At 37.3% G+C, this 18256-nt stretch overlaps 1 protein-coding gene across 1 annotated transcript in view; it reads right to left on the bottom strand.

The window, feature by feature from the left end:
* The window catches only part of TXNDC16 (thioredoxin domain containing 16), a 101465-nt gene that overhangs the window by 10060 nt on the left and 73149 nt on the right, over positions 1-18256 (bottom strand). Inside the window, exons 17-19 of the mRNA XM_005867909.2 lie at positions 16918-17078; positions 12861-13051; positions 8785-8945 (exon numbers count right to left, since the gene is read on the bottom strand). Of these exons, the coding sequence (XP_005867971.2) occupies positions 8785-8945; positions 12861-13051; positions 16918-17078 (513 nt within the window). The remainder of the gene's footprint in view (positions 1-8784; positions 8946-12860; positions 13052-16917; positions 17079-18256) is intronic.

Genomic DNA, 18256 nt, shown 5'->3' with positions numbered 1-18256 from the left:
TTTAGATATATTTTTAATATTATCTATAGAAGTGGTTCTCAACCTTGGCTGCACATTAGAATCACCTGGGAATCTTTTTAAAATCCTGATTCCTAGGCCTCATCCTCCAGAAATTGTTTCTTTGTTATGGGGTGGGGCCACAACATTAGTAACAAAGAAACAGAATTAAAACTTTATTGTGGGGAGCCGCTACAGTGTTTTGGTCAGGTTCAAGCCTTGGACTGATGAGAGGGCACAGTCCTCTCATTGCCACGTGCAAGTCCCAGCATGGAGGGCAGGGCCCTCCCAGCACAATTATAGCCAACAGCTGTAGTTGTAAGCTTGAACCTATGGTCTGAACACATGGCCCCATGTGCCTGAGTGATGTAGGCTTGATAGAGTTCAGGTGCATGTAGTTGAGTAGGATTGAAACCCAGGAGAATGTTGTAAACATCTTGGTCACGCCCTTACTTTGCCTCATGGCAAATTACTATAAAATAAAGACATAGCTGTGGGCATGGTCGCTGTCTCTCAGAGAAGCAGCGTCCCACCGAGACCCAGATTTTATTCTCTTGTCTGTCTTTTCTAAGCCTTTTAGCCACCCCCACTCAGGTTCACCCTTGGCCGTGCTGGCGGGGCACACTTCATAAAGATATGCCTCCACGCTCCCAGGGCGGGTTTCTGCCTCAAACCCCACCCTTACAGGAAACAGCTCCGGGGAAACAGCTTGGGGGAGGGTGCAGCCATTGCCAAGACAATCCCTGTAGGAGTTACTTCCTTCTGCTTGGTTGCGGTGGTTCTGGACGTGATGACCACCACCCAGGGTTTTTATAAAAGTAGATTGTCATTTTAAATTTGAACGAATTTCATGTGTTAGTCCAGTTTTTGCTTTAGATGAGGGGTTGAAAAATTATGTCCAGCAAGCCAAATCCAGCCAATGACCTGTCTTTTTGTGTGACCCCTAAGCTAAGAATGGCTTAATTATTTTCCAAAGGGTTGAAAAATGGAGAGTGAGGAATCAAGAGAAGAGAATGAGAATCTGTTTCTTTGCTCTGGTTATCTTCACAAAAGTCTCTTTATCTGTGGTCTTTAGTAATTTGACTATGATGTGTCTAGGTATTTTTATTTTTAAATTACCCTACTTAGGCTTCTCTGAGCTTCTTAGAACTGTGATTTATTTTTAATTCATTTACAAAAATTCCTTAGCCTTTATTCTCCAAGTACTTCTGCTTTGTTTTTTTGCTCTTCTCCTGAAATTCCAATTACATGTATGACAGTTTGATTTTATCCCACAGCTTTGAATCATCTGTCTTATTGTATTTATTCATTTTTTTCTCTTTGTATTTCACTTTGGATACTTTTCATTGACTTATCTTCAAGTGCAGATTCTTTTCTCAGCTGCGCCAAGTCTATTAATGAGTCCACAAAAAGGTATTCTTCATTGCTGTTGGCATCATGTTACTTTTATTTCTAGCATTTGCATTACAGCTGAAGTTGTCCAACTGTTTATGTAGGTTGCCCACCTTTTCCACTAATTCCTTTAACACTTTAATCATAGTTATTTTAAAGTTTCTGTCCCATAGTTCAATATATAGGTCATTTCTGAGTTTTATTTTTTTTTATTTTTTATTTTTCTGTAAATCAGATTATTTATTCACTTGATTCTTAGATTCACTTGTTGATAGATGCATGTTTGTTGTTCACAATTTGTATCTTTACCTTTTTCTTCTTCCGCCTCTTAAAGGATACCTTTCAGCATTTCGTATAATACTGGTTTAGTGGTGATGAACTCCTTTAGCTTTTCCTTATCTGTGAAGTTCTTTATCTGACCTTCAATTCTGAATGATAGCTTTGCTGGATAAAGTATTCTTGGTTGTAGGTTCTTGGTATTCAGCACTTTGAATATTTCTTGCCATTCCCTTCTGGCCTGCAAAGTTTCTGTTGAGAAATCAGCTGACAGTCGTATGGGTATTCCCTTGTAGGTAATTGAGACTCTTTCTCTTGCTGCTTTTAAGATTCTCTCTTTGTCTTTTTCTCTTGGCATTTTAATTATGATGTGTCTTGGTGTGGTCCTCTTTGGATTCCTTTTGTTTGGGGTTCTCTGCGCTTCTTGGACCTGTAAGTCCATTTCTTTCACCAGGTGGGGGAAGTTTTCTGCCATTATTTCTTCAAATAGGTTTTCAATATCTTGCTGTCTCTCATCTTCTGGCACCCCTATTATTCTGATGTTGGTACGCTTGAAGCTGTCCCAGAGGCTCCTTACACTATCTTCGTATTTTCGGATTCTTTTTTCATTTTGCTTTTCCGGTTGGGTGTTTTTTGCTTCTTCGCATTTCAAATCTTTGACTTGATTCTTGCGCTCCTCTGGTCTGCTATTGGGTGTCTGTATAATATTCTTTATTTCAGTCCGTGTCTGCTTAATTTCTAGTTGGTTCTTTATCATAGCATCGAGGGTCTCATTAGTTTTCGTGAGTCTCTCCTCAAGTTTATTGACAGCTTCTAGCACATTTTTGCAAGCCCTCAAAATTGCAATTTGTAGCTCTATATCCTCCATTTCTGTCATGTTTTTTTGTCTCCGCATTTTTTATGCTTTCTTGGTGCACCCCCTAGTGGGCTTTGTGCGCAGTCTTGTTCTAGTTGCGCCTTGATTGTTGTAGTTAATACTAGAGGGATTTGACCACCAGGCCGACTGGCTGTCGAGTTTTATTCTATCATTTATTTTATCTCTTGGCAATGGACTGCTTTCTGTTATTTTTTTTTTTAAGTCAAGATTTTAGATTGAATGCCGCAGTTTATGGAGAATAGTAGAGACAGATAAATAATATTTACCCCGGGCCATGTGGAAGACTGAGTAAATCTAGTAAAAACAGGCTTAGATTTTATTGTTACTTTTACCTTTGGTTCACCAGTCTGCATGTTCCTCCAGGGATGGCTGCTATTACCCTGTACTTAGACTAGGACCTGGGTGCCAGAGGGTTTGTTTTCCTGCTCCTCCCTCAGCTTTTAGCACGTCCTGCTTACCTGTGTCATTTACAGTTTTGTGCCTTCCCAAAGCGGTAAACGGCTCTTGTTTGTTATCTGATACTGAGCTGAGGAGATGGGTGGAGGCAGAAATTCTTAGTTTTCCTTGTGCATTCTCAGGCTTAGGTAGGGCTGTGCACCTGGGGGCTAGGGTGAGGCCTCAGAATTTCTACCTCCTCCCCCATGGCAGCAAAAACATGGCCACTTCTCATAGGTTTGAACAGGAGAAATGTTCTTGTACTTCTCTCAGTAATTACAGATCTCTGCTTGGTATTGGTACAGAATTCTGGGCCCAAGGTTTTCTATCTCTCCCAGGGGCAAAAGGTTTTTACATTTATTCTTCCACCACAGGCAGTGGATCTTGGAGGCAGGAAGGTTTGCACTCTCTTCTATAGAGGCTAACGCTTTTACTCACACAGCAGGAAACATCTGAGGAAGTAGACCAGCGGTTCTCAACCTGTGGGTCGCGACCCCTTCGGGGGTCGAACAACCCTTTCACAGGGGTCGCCTAAGACCATCGGAAAACACATATATAATTACATATTGTTTTTGTGATTAATCACTATGCTTTAATTATGTTCAATTTGTAACAATGAAAATACATCCTGCATATCAGATATTTACATTATGATTCATAACAGTAGCAAAATTACAGTTATGAAGTAGCAACGAAAATAATTTTATGGTTGGGGGTCACCACAACATGAGGAACTGTATTAAAGGGTCGCGGCATTAGGAAGGTTGAGAACCACTGAAGTAGACAGTGTTTCACATCTGCCACCCAATATCATTCTATCAACCACTACCTGCATGTCTGTGTCACCGAGGAACCTCTTCCTGCCAGGCTCCTGCCCCAATCACTCTCATTCACACGCTGCAGATGCTGGTGGAAAGGCACTCCTGAGTGAACGTGAACTACTATCATGTCAGGACTCCCATTCATTCTAAGGTAGTATTTTTTAGTCCACACTTGGCCTTAAAAGAATTATTTAAAATTTTAGCTGATTTCTGTTGGGAGACAGCTCTTCCTGGGTCTCTCGTGTTCCTGGCATGATCTGTGAATAGAGGCCCTGACAGACTGCCTGTGTTCTGGACTATCTTTTCAAACTGGGAAAACGCCATCTCTCTCTAGAAGAGAGACAGTTTTGATTACTCCCTACTATAATAAATATGTCTCCTTCCAGAGCAAAGGCACGCATGCATAATACCCATATCAAATATTTAGGTTCCCTGAGCTCTCAGGGTTCCTTCCCTATAACGCAACCCAGTGTGGGCTGCAGTCAGGGAACCAATACAAATAGTGACGCTCTGGGATATGCTATTACAGTGAGTAATTAAGTCCTCTGTCTCTGATTCAGGACACTGGAAGCTAACATAACTGGCAGGTTGAGTAAAAGCTTAAACTATTAATAATTTTTCTTTACTTGCTTTACTGGCAGCCTCCGATACTCTGCCAAAGGTGGGATGGTTCATATCTCCTGTCTTTCCTTGAAAGGAGGTCTTGTCACTCTGACTTCAGTTCCTTTGGTTGCCTTCTCTGATGGGTATAAGAAAAGTTATTATTTTTTTCTTGTTAGGGTGGGAGTAACATTCTCTTGCAGCTTTCTACATCTTAAGTGGAAGCACAGCTCCCAAGGTATACCTACTATTTGATTACTTTCTATTACCAAAGACAGGCACTTACTGATCTGTAAACTCTTATTGTTCAGCATACAAACATGTTTAATTAGCTCTTAAAAGAAGCATAGCTTGAGGGATGAACTCCAGGAATTTTGGAAAAACAGCTCATGAAAAATTTCAACACAAGAGCTGGAAGCAATGGCCCAAGGATGTTTACCTTCCAGCAGGTGTGGCAGGAGAGACAAAGAATCTGACAGGTGAGTGATGAGATATTATGAGAAATGTACATATGCACTGGCCAACAAGTCTTTTAGAAGATTGGGGAACATACAGGAAAACTACAAGCACTTGGGCGAGGAGACAGGGCTCTTGAAGCTCTCAAAAATGGGCAGGAGGATGTGACAGGAAGACCTGAAAGGATACGAAGGACAGATGGAAGAACAGCAAGTGGTGTTGTAAGGACAACCTCTCCACAGTCACACCTTTTCCTCCCCTTCACATTCATTCTCACTTTTTCTGGTAAACAGAATCTAGATTTCTTTTGTGAAACTTACCTCTTCTACATTGTGGAAGTCTGCTTACTCTTCCCCTAACCAACTTTCACAGGACTCCCCACATCAGAGAGGATTAGAAAAATATTTGGAACTAATTCAACACTGAGCTGTTAGTTCCTGCTATATAGATCCTTGGTTCCTATCTTTGCTTAAATTTTCTTCTAATTCCGTTAATTACCCAATACAGTCGGCCCTCCATATCCATGGATATTGCATCCACGTAGTCAACCAACCATGAATCAAAATTACCTTTTTAAAAACCCCAGAAAGTTCCAAAACACAAAACTTATATTTGCTACACACTAAGCACTACGCTGAATCCACATGATTATGTGAAGTGATGTGTAGGCACACCGTGCTGTAGCCTATGTGCAAATATAAGTTATATGCAAATATAAGTCATATGCAAATGCTATGCCATTTTACACATGGGACCTGAGCATCCTCAGATTTTAGTATTCGAAGGGAGGGGTCATAGAACCAATGCCTCTCAGACACCAAGAGATGACTGTATTGCCATTTTGCTTAAATTAACCAGGATTGAATCTGTGTTGCTTGCAACCAAAGAAAACCAACAGATACAGGGTATATGTAGAGAATATGAAAGTAAACTAAAATCCATATACTTTTTAAAAAATATTTTAAAACCGTGTATTAATAACTGTCAAAAATGTTGGCTTTAATACAGTGACTAATCGATTTCCTGTTTCTTTGTGCTTGTAATTAATAAGCATTTTCTAATGGTTAGGCTGACAATGTTTTATTATTACAAGCTATATTTAGAGTTTATCTCATATCTCCCATATTAGAAATAAAAACAGCCCTGACCGGTTTGTCTCAGTGGACAGAGCGTCGGCCTAGGGACTAAAAGGTCCCAGGTTCGATTCCGGTCAAGGGCATGTACCTTGGTTGCGGGCATATCCCCAGTGGGGGGTGTGCAGGAGGCAGCTGATTGATGTTTCTCTCTCATCAATGTTTCTAACTCTCTATCCCTCTCCCTTCCTCTCTGTAAAAAAATCAATAAAATATATATATTTAAAAATAAATAAATAAAAACAAGTCCTAGCCAGTTTGTTCAGTCGTTAGAGCATCGGCCCACGGAGTGGAGAGTCAAGGGCTTGATTCCAGTAAAGGGCACATACCTCGGTTGCAGGCTCAATCCACGGTCCCAGTCAGGGTGCGTGCGGGAGGCAACCAAGAGACATGTCTCTCTCACACTGATGTTTCTCTCTCACCCCCTCCCTTCTCTCTCTAAAAAGCCATGGAAAAAATATCCTCAGGTGAAGATTAACAAAAAAGAGAGAGGAAGGGAGGGAGGGAGGGAGGGAGGGAGGGAATTAACTGAAATAATATACATTACATGCTACAGGAGAAAAATTGAGGAGGAGATACTGAGAGTAGTAGCAAATGACCTGTTACACTAAAATTTATGCATTTATTGAAATTGAGCTGTTTGTAATTTTTTTAAAATTCCTGTTATGAAAGTCATTTGTACTAGGTAAACCATATGTGGAGAAAATTTCAAGCACAAGATATACCAAGTATGTAGTATAATGAGAAATACAGTGGAGCACCAAATAGGATGGTCTCAACAAATGTCTCAAAAATGCATAGAGCAAAATTGCGACGAACTACTGCTACAAACAGATAAGCCCAACAAGTGCTGTTGGAATGAAAAATTATTTTTTTTGGTTAATCACACCCTCTCGTTATATAAAAGAGGTCCAATGGCCTGGGAGACCACTTGATTTGTTCAGAGGATAGCTTGCAAGGATAGATTTCACAGAGGGTTCAGATGAGGAAGCCTCTTTTATTTATTTATTTATTTATTTATTTTTGAGGAGAATGACAGAATGTTAATTCCTATTTAATCTGAAATTTAGCAATTATAACTTGTAGAAATAAAAGAAGGTTAAGAGAGATCGACTCAGCAATTCCACTTTGGAGAATATATCCTAAAACCCCCAAAATTCCAATGAGAAAGAATATATGCACCCCTATGTTCACAGCAGCATTATTTATAATAGCTAAGATTTGGAAATAGCCCAAGTGCCCATCAGAAGATAAATGGATTAAAAAAACTGCGACAAAAGAGGAACCAGGGAGGCCAGAGTGATTTTTAAAAAATACATGGTATCAGGTCTGGCCCATGCTACCCTCTAAAGGTCAATATTGCTGACTTCTTAATCGACTTTGATTATTAATAATTTGGGAACAGACTGACATACCTCAATGTGGGGCTGGGGGGATGAGAAGAGATAAACCAAAGAACTTAGATACTTATAGGCATAGCCCATGGACATGGGAAATAGGGTAGTGAAGACATGGGGAGGGGAGGGGCTGGGAGAATGGGGATAAAGGGGAAGAAAAGGGGAGATATCTGTAATACTATCAATAATAAAAAGTTTATTTAAAAAGTAAAAAAAAGATTCTTTTACAGATATATTTTATATCTATGAGAATTATATTATATATAAGAACTGTCATATATTCTATTATATAATATGCCTCTCTATATATAGAATATATAATAAACCTAACACAATATATATTATATTGTGATATATAATATATCTCACTCTGAGTCCTTTTTAGGGTTATGTTATTACTTTTTAAAAATATTATAAACAGAATTTATAAGATAAGGTTGTGTCCAGATAATAATCAGAATAAGACCAGCTAATATTCAAGATTTTTTCAAACACAGTAACTGAGTAGAACCAAAAAATTCAGGGAGCCCACTCTGCTATGGTTAGTTTAACACAGGGTTACTTAATCTTGGCACTACTGACATTTGTGCAGGATAATTCTTTGTTGTGGAAGGCTGCCCAATGCATTATAGGGCGTTTAGCAGCATCCCTGGCCTCTGTCCTCTAGATGCCAATAACACCCCTAATCAAAAATGACTCTCGACATTGCCAAAAGTCCCCTGGGGGCAAAACTGCTCCCTGGTTAAGAAACACTATAGTTTTAACATCATGAAAACAGAACAGATACAACTGCCAGCTGTATGATCCCACTGTGGAGTCAACTGTGATTAAACTAGAGTTACATTTATATTTTAGTTCAAAATACATTAGGCTAGAACTAAGTTAAATTAATTATACCAGTTCTTGTCTAGCGCAGAGCTGTCCGATACAGTAGTTACCAGCCACATGTTGCTACTGAGCACTTGAAATGTGGCTACTCTAAAGTGAGCCGTGCATTAAGTATACAATATGCACTTGATATGAAAAAAAAGAATGCAAAATATCTCATTTTTATGTTAAATGAACTATTTTGGTTATACTTTCTCGTGAAATATATTATTAAAAATAATTTGACCTGCTTGCTTTTACTTTCTTTAATGTGGCTACTAGAAAATTCTAAATTACAAATATGGCTCATATTATAGAAATTTGAAATAATTTAGTATTATTTTTTAATGAAATAAATTCTTAAGCCTATTAAATAAGCCAAATAGATCTTGGAAAGCTTTCCACAGCCCTACTGAATCAGCTCATTTTTGAACATCATAACTCTTATCACGCCTAACTGATTTTTCTGCTTTAAACACATTACTTCTATTCCAGTGCTTTATTCCCTATAATTCAATCCGTTCTTTTCTTACTGCTGATTTATCTTCAGGTTGTTTATCATTCTCCTGAATGTCAGTTTCTTTCATATACTCAGGACCTTTCCTAGTGGGATGTTGAGATGCTGCAGCATCCATCATACGTAGAAAATCATAAGCAGGAAGAGGAGGTTTCCATTCCTGAGCAGATAAAATTGCTAGAAAAAAAAGATACAATCAAGAGTTAACGATGAACAGATAAAAAAAACCACCACATAAATATACTTAAAAACGGTGTTTTTGAAAAAATATATTTTTATTGATTTCAGAGAGGAAGGGACAGGGAGATAGAAACATCAATGATGAGAGAGAATCATTGATCGGCTGCCTCTTGCTCGCCCCCTACTGAGGATCGAGCCCGCAACCCCGGGCATGTGCCCTCAACCAGAATCGAACCTGGGACCTTTCAGTCTGCAGGCTGACGCTCTATCCATTGAGCCAAACCAACTAGGGCAAGAAAATGTTTTATTTTTAAAAATATATTTGTAGAAGTGAAAACTTTATCACTTTTACTTACCTAAGCAAAACTATTTATTTTACTACATTGTTTAAGAAACTTGATACACTCCTCATTACTAGCCAATCTATTATTTATATTTGCACACTATAATATTGTAAATAAAGTAAGGAAGAAAACAAAAGGTCCATAATCTCCCTGCCAGTTAATCCTGTTGAAGTTTTAGAAAACAGTAATATGTTTATGAGATTATCACATCAATAGGTACAAGTTAAAATGAAAAGGTTTCTTGCTTCCCTGCCCACCACTGCCTTTATCCCAAAAAACTGGAACTGTTCCTTATAAATGATTCAAAAATAAATTTTTGGCACATGCATATTTACTTCTTATCTAGACAAGGATTTCCTAACATTTTAAAGCATTTTCCTCTTTTGAAGCTTTTAACATCCCTTGTACATACTTCATTTTATAAAAATAAATATAGACAGTGATAATTAAAAGTTGTTATGGAATCAACTGTACTACAGACAGATGGATTGAATAATTCTTAGATGGGCTTGTCATAGTGAATCTTAGCACCATTTTTTAAATTGAATTTATTGGGGTGATATTGGTTAATAAAATTATATAAATTTCAGGTATACAATTCTATAATATATCACATTGTATATTGTATTGTGTATTTACCACCCCAAGTCAAGTCTCCTTCCTTTTAAAACATTGGTCATTAGAAGAGGAAAACTGATTTGAGCTTGATATCATAATATATGTGATAAGATGTATATGAGATAAATTAGCTAACTTTTCTCCATTTAGTACACAGATCCTACAAAACAATTTTAGAATTTAGTGGTCCATTTAAAATACTATTTTGAGAAATGAACTATATAAGGAAATATGCCAAGTAAACCTTTTAAAAATAAATTTCAGTGAAAGAATGTTACATGAAAAAATTAGCAATGTGACAAAAGTAATAAATGTCATAAAATACAAACTTAAGCATCTCTCATAAATCAAATAAATATATTTAAACGCTTAAGAAATTCATTTAAATTCTAATTTCCTAGAGTGGATTAAAGTTCAAAAAAAAATCTGTACATATGAAGTATATCTATACTCATTGGTATATAATTTGTTCAACAGGACTTAATTATATAAAATTCTAGTACCTGGGACATCAGCAGGATATTAAATGTAAGCTACCCCTGTAATTTCCAATTATTGTTGCCAGGTTAGCAGATACAAAAATGATAATCGGATATAATATTTTCTTGAATGTAATGAATAGGAGATAAGACTAACTATTTGTAGTTTGCAAGATGCAAATAAAATATCTTTACTAAAGACATTAAAGTGTCTTTAAGAAAAGTTCAAATTAAAGCATAGCACATATTTAGCAGTATTTTAAAAAGTAAACACTGCAGCCTAGTGGTCTGAGATGATGACAAAACACCTAAAACCAGGTATCACAATTCTGCTAGTTATTTGCTGGGGGAATACTACAAAGGTGTTCAACTGCAAATAAAACTCTCATTATATATGGGTAATAGATACATTATTATCAAACTAGTAATGATAATAATACCTAGCATCTATTGAGCCTTTACTACATACCAGGCATTATCCATTTTAACCTTACAACCCCATGAGGTAAGTATAATTATTATCCCAGTTTTATAGATGAAAAAGCCAAGGCCTAAAAAGGTCAGAGAACTTGATCAAAGTTAAGTGTAAATCCAAACTAAAATTTTGAAGAAATTAAGGTGAGGCAGACACCTGTGGCACCATTACAACAGAGTCAGGCAAGACCCCCATTTCAGATCCCTCTCCCACAGAGTGGAGAGCAGGCCCTGCCAGCACAGAAGACAGGACCTAATAAAACAAGTACTTCTTCCCTGCTGCAGAGGCTGCAGGAATAACTCAAGCATAGGAACAATGATAGAAAGAAATAATGGAAACCCCTCAAAGAGTGAGCTGGCAAAGGCATTCATCCAAATTGCAATGGAATGCCCAGCTGGAGTGGCTCAGTTGGTTGACCATTGTCCTGTGCACCAAAAGGTTGCTGGTTTGATTCCCAGTCAGAATAATGGAATATTACTCATCCATAAAAAGGAATTAACTATGGATTCTTGCCATAACATGAATGATCCTTAAAATTTTATGATAAGTTATTCCATTTGTATGAAACTTCCAGAATAGGAAAATCTATAAAGACAAATTAGTGGTTGTTAAGGGGTGGAAGGAGGGAAGAATGGGGAGTGATTGCTAATGGGTATAAAATTCCTTTTAGGGCGATGACAACAATATAGAATTCAACAGTAGTAATAGTTGTACAGCCTTGTGAATATACTAAATATCACTGAATTGTAGGTTTTAAAAGGGGGAATTTTATGGTATGTGAATTATATCCTCTATAAGAAATAGCTAATATGCTAATTAGACCAGACAGTGGAACAACCTTCCAAAATGATCAGTGGGCAGGGCCGCAAGACAGCAGGAACTGCAAGGGTTGAGGCAGCTGGGGCTGTGGGGGCCAAGCCCCTTGAACGAATTTCGTGCATCAGGCCTCTAGTTTCAATATAAAAATACCATCTATAGGCTACATAAACATAATAATTTAGTTAAACTGCCTAATTTAACAGAACTGAAGCAGACCACCTGGGAAGAACAGGTGTGCTACAATGACTAACACTTAAAATAAATTCAAGTACCTAATTAAATATACACAAATATGCATAATGGTATACTCATACCATGCATGCTAGTTAAGAGACAATATCACACTAAATGGAGTTTGTACACCAGAACTTTGTTTGTGTACATATACATATATTCACATACACAGACACACCCCTTACCCCCTTACTTCAGATTTCTATCATGGAACAGTGTCAAAATATTATTATAATATAGTTTATCTGGTATCCAGTAACAAAATACTTGAATAGCACCTGAGGAGACTCAATTATATCAAATTTCACACTATTTCCTCAATATACTAAGGATCTAGGTTATTACACATTAACTTACTTAAATTATAGCTACAGACCTGTTGTTGCCATAATTATATGTAAATTAATATATGCACCTATACCACAAGTATAAATTCACATGTTTTAGAAAAGTAGAAACTATAACATATCATAAATACAGTATCATAAACCCTAAGCCAGGAACTACTTTCTTATGGTTCAAAATTCTGGCTCTGGAATAAAAAAGAGACAGGTTGGAATCCAAGCTTCCTCATTTACTAGTTAATTATATGACTTTTAACTAGTTCCTTAACTTTTCTACAAGCACTACTACTTTATGTGACTCTTGTGAGAATTAAATGAGATAATGCATGTGAATAACTCAGCATTGTGCTAGACACCTAGTAAGCATTCCATAAATGTTAGCTATTATTACTAAATTTAATACAATGGTACTTATTTTCTGTGAGTATTAATACCTGTCACATAGGAGATTGTCCCATGCTATCAGCAAATTAATATTTAGGATACTTATAAACATTTACAATTCAACTAATTACAGTATTCCTTAACTATCGTTCAAGTTTAAAAATCTATGAAACAAAATACATAATGGTGTGTATTAAACAAAAGAGAAAACTTACTGATATGACTTTCTAGGCCGGCTTCTAATTTCTTAAGCCACAACAAAAGGTTTTGCTCAGTTATAGCCTGGTCTGAAGGAAATGCAAATACGTGGCCACCTGAATGCAGATTCACCACAACAAGAAGAGGAAGGGGAGGTAGAACTTCAAAATACACCTGCAAGATTCCTCTCCCCACAGGAGTGTTCTTTCTACGAAAGAGAGCAATTGAACATGCTAATTAAAATTTCTTTCTATAACAAAATAATGAATAGTTTGTAGAACATTAACCTTTAAATATAGTTTCAAGCCAGTAAGTTTATTTTATGAAAAGATGTCCTAACAACTATGAGGTCTATAAGCATGTTATTAGTAATCAGAGTCTTAAAAAGTTTCTTTTAAGATGGGCACTGTGTTTCTCTTAGGAGGAAAAAAGGCAACCAATGAGAGCTTTAATGAAAAACAGGCACAGTCCAAAGGCTTAACAATTTCAGCTTATTATCAATAGGTTCCTTCCAAGTTTAGCCAAGTATCTGATCACATGTCAGTTCAAAAATTAAATGGTTACAAACTACAAAATAACAAGATACTTATAATACATACTTCTTTTTTCCAAATAAAATTGTTTTCTTGGGGAATAAGGAGAAAAGATTAACTTCAAACTAAAATTATCTTTTAAATTATGTTCACAGAAGGAAACCATAAGTTTAAGATACCTAGTTTTCCTAATACAGCATATTCCACATTATGGGAAATACAATTTTACTCTGAGATACCTACAGGTACCTGAAAAATTCTGTCTCATGCAGTAGGTTGTACTGTTTGAGAACTCTTCAACAGCAAAAAATGTACACTGCCCCATTCTTGTAATTTTCAAATGAGTCAAAAATAAAATGTCTTTCATCTGATGAATTTGAAGAACAGTGTGTATATTAGAATATGTGAACTATATAAAAATACTTCATGTAGCCGAAACCGGTTTGGCTCAGTGGATAGAGCGTCGGCCTGCGGACTGAAAGGTCCCAGGTTCAATTCCGGTCAAGGGCATGTACCTGGGTTGCGGGCACATCCCCAGTAGGAGATGTGCAGGAGGCAGCTGATCAATGTTTCTCTCTCATCGATGTTTCTAACTCTCTATCTCTCTCCCTTCCTCTCTGTAAAAAATCAATAAAATATATTTAAAAAAAAAAACTTCATGTAACACAGCCCATACATCTAGAACACATTCCAGGAAATACTGTTTGTGAATACACTGAAAACTTTCTATAACATTTAGGCTGCATTTCAAAAATAGAGAAGTACAAAAACAGAAACTGAAGGAAAATGCCAAAATATCTGTTTATTTTTCTGTATTTGCCAAAATTTTATCTAGGGACATTACTTTTAAAATCAGAAAAATTACTTTTAAAAATCTATTGTATGACAAAAGCAAAAATAAACAAGTGGGACTACATCAAACTAAAAAGCTTCTGCACAGCAAAAGAAACCAACAAAATGAAATGGCAACTTTCAGAATAGGAGAAAATATTGGCAAATCACACCTGATAAAGGATCCAAAATAATTGAAGAACTCATAAAACTCAACAACAACAAAAATACCCGATTTTAAAATGGGTAGAAGAATTAATTAAACATTTTTGCAAAGAAGACATATAAAGGCCAAAAGGTACATGAAAAGATGCTCAGCATCACAAATCAAAACCATGAGCTATTTATTACCTGCCACCCGGAAGAATTAATTAAACATTTTTGCAAAGAAGACATATAAAGGCCAAAAGGTACATGAAAAGATGCTCAGCATCACTAATCACCAGGAAAATGCAAATCAAAACCATGAGCTATTTATTACCTGCCACCCATTAGAATGGCTATTACAAAAAAGACAAGAGATTACAAGTGCTGGTGAGGATACAGAGAAAAGGGAGTCCTTGTGCACTGTTGGTAGGAAAGTAAATTGGTGCAATAGCAAACAATATGATGGTTCCTCAAATAATTAAAAATAGGACTAGCATAAGATCCAGCAATCCCAGTTCTGGGTATGTATCAAAAATAAAAATAAAAACAGAATGTCCAAGAGATATCTGCATCCTCATATTCATTGCATTATGAATAAAATGTGGTATGTGACTGTGTGTGTGTGTGTGTGTGTGTGTGTGTGTATATCCCTAATATGCAAATAGACCAAATGGTGGAATAATCGAACAACTGAACAACCAGCTGCTATGATGTGCGCTGATCACCAGGGGGCATGCGCGGAATATGGTGGGCGTCAACCGTGACAGGATGGTGGAGCAGGTGAGCGGGGGCACCAGACCAAGGCAGGGCACCGGTTGCTGTCATTGGGGCAAGCCTCTGGTAGTTACTGAAAATTCTTTGCTCCCACCTGGCGCTCACACCTGCTGCTGGCGTCAGCCCCGATCCCTCGGCACCATCAGTGGGTGCAAGCTGTGGCTGTTGGCCCCAATCGCCCCTCAGGGCTTCTCCACCTCCCCCAGCTCCTGAGGGGCGATCGGGGCTGGCAGCTGCCTCTCACACCTACTGCTGGCGACAGTCCCACACGCACCCGCTGCCAGCACTGTAGCTGCCACTCGCACCCACTGCCGGCGTCGGCCCTGCTCGCACCCACTGCTGGCACTGGCCCCAATCACTCTGCGCTGTCAGCGGGTGTGAGCAGGGCCAGTACCGTTAGCACATGGAAGCAGCAGCAGCAGGAGCAGGGCTGCCGGCAGACAGGGCACTGGGGGCCGTGGCAGGAGAGAGGCCGGGCAGGGGCGTGGAGGATGGGCCGAGACCTGCCCCTGTGCCCACCACAGCCTTGCAGCCCACAGTTCCTTTCAAGGTGCACGAATTCATGCACTGGGCCCCTAGTATGTATGTATGTGTGTGTGTATGTGTGTGTGTATACAACACACACACACACACAGAATATTATTCAGCCATGAGAAAGAAGGAAATCCTGCCATTTGCTACAACATGGATGGAGCTTGAAGGCATTATGCCAAGTGAAATAAGTCAGGCAAAGACAAATACTGCACAGAATCACTTACATGAGGAATCTAAAAACAAAACAAAACAAAAAGTCAAACCCCTAGAAACAGAAGAGAAGTGATTGCCAGAGACTGAGAGTTGAAGAAAATAGGGAGAGGTTGGTAAAAGGGTACAAACATTCAGCTGTAATATGGTCTGAAGCTCTAATGTACAACATGGGGACTATAACTGATAACACTATATACAATAATAGAAATTTGCTAGGGTAATTAGCGTACGACCGCTACCCTTCAATTGGCTAATCAGGGAGATATGCAAATTAACTGTCCTAGTATGTATGTATGTGTGTGTGTATGTGTGTGTGTATACAACACACACACACACACAGAATATTATTCAGCCATGAGAAAGAAGGAAATCCTGCCATTTGCTACAACATGGATGGAGCTTGAAGCCATTATGCAAAGTGAAATAAGTCAGGCAAAGACAAATACTGCACAGAATCACTTACATGAGGAATCTAAAAACAAAACAAAACAAAAAGTCAAACCCCTAGAAACAGAAGAGAAGTGATTGCCAGAGACTGAGAGTTGAAGAAAATAGGGAGAGGTTGGTAAAAGGGTACAAACATTCAGCTGTAATATGGTCTGAAGCTCTAATGTACAACATGGGGACTATAACTGATAACACTATATTGTATAATTGAAATTTGCTAGGAGATTAAACTTAAATTTGTTCTTATCCCTCCCCCAATGTGTGTGTGTGCATGTGTGTGTAAATAGGTGAGGTGATGGATGTGAGAATTAACTAGATGGAAGAATCTTTTCACAATACATACATATCACAATACCTCAATAAGGCTGAAAAAAACCACAGAGAAAAAAATTATTGTAGAACAGAATTCAGTCTGAAAGAAGGTCATTTTAGATCATCTGAGAGAGTTTAGTTATTAAAATATCACAATGACATGTACATTGGTCCCAAAGTATTAACTTCAAAGGTAGAGTTTAGAGAGTTTCATTTCCTAAGGAAAATATAATAATTACACTTTCTTTACCTTTTACATATTAAAAGTTAAAAATATACTTACAGATTTAACCAACAAGGGATAACTGAATCCAGGTGTTTCTCTTTTACCAGTGTCAGCATTGCCTTTTGATACTGAGGGTTTATGATGCCATCACTGAATAAAATAAGTAATGGTTTCTGAAGCCCTAAATAAGTGGGAAGGTTTTCCACAGTGATTTCCGGCTATTAAAAAAAAAAAAGGGAGAATGATGATGCATACAATAAAAAATACTGTCCAAATCGTTCCTGCAGTTTTAGTTTGTAAAATGTAATTCAAGCATATTACCATTTAAGTGATTTACTATACTGACTAATAACTAGAAATCTCAGGAGTATTTTTTAAGCCAATTTTATCTTAATAAAGTTATTTTTAAAATAAAACTACTAACAGAATTTGAAAATAAATGAACTAAAAGGAGCATCCTGTTTTACATGTCAAATTATTTCTTATGCTAAGATCTAGACCAGAGTAGACAATGTACTCATGACAAACAAAATTTGTATTTTTATCAAACACAAAATTTTTGAAAAAATATAAGCTGAGTTTTAAAGATATAATCTTTTAACATTTGTGATTATTTAAAATAAAAATGTTATTGTGTTTCAATATTATGGATTTTAGCATAATTAAAATAATAAAAAAGCTGTACATTTACACAATGGAATACTACTCTGCTGTAAAAAAAGAATAAAATGTTATCCCTGCGACAGCATGGATGGACCTGGAGAGCATTATTTTAAGTGCACTAAGCCAGTCAGAAAGAAAAGTACAATATGATTTCACTCATATGTGGAATCTAATAAGCAAACTGAACTAACAAACAAAATAGAAACAGACTCATAGATAGAGAGCAGGCAGACAGCTCAGGATGGGGGAAGGATTGAGGAAAAAAAATTATGGTCATGAATAAAATTTCCCAAAACAGAACATAACAAAAGAAGAAAAAAGCATTGAGGATGTAATTCTAGAGTGGCCAGAGAGCTGAAGGAGTATCTGGAGAGAACTGAATTATAAAAGCCAAAGGAAAAGAAAAGATTTTTAAAAGGAATGGCATAGTTAACAGTTTTATGTTTTTCCCCACCCCTCTCTACCCTTCCAGCCCCCCTCTCTCTCTTATACAAAGTTTTGATTGCTACTGAGAAGCTAAGGAGAAACAGAAAAGGTCATCAAATGTGGTCATTGGAAGGTGACCTTTACCTATCTGACTATGTAAGAGGCTATAATTGTGTGGGTTCTGGTATTCTTATTCATAGTAAAAGCATAAAAAGAACTTAAGGAATCTAAGTGTGAAAGTGTGGGATATATCATTGCTTATATAGTTACTAGAGGCCCGGTGCACGAAAATTTGTGCACTCGGCGG

Source organism: Myotis brandtii, unplaced genomic scaffold, assembly GCF_000412655.1.
Source record: "Myotis brandtii unplaced genomic scaffold, ASM41265v1 scaffold253, whole genome shotgun sequence".
NCBI classification, from domain to species: domain Eukaryota; kingdom Metazoa; phylum Chordata; class Mammalia; order Chiroptera; family Vespertilionidae; genus Myotis; species Myotis brandtii.
Note: the sequence above shows the minus strand (reverse complement) of the source record. Positions and strands in the feature narration are given on the sequence as shown.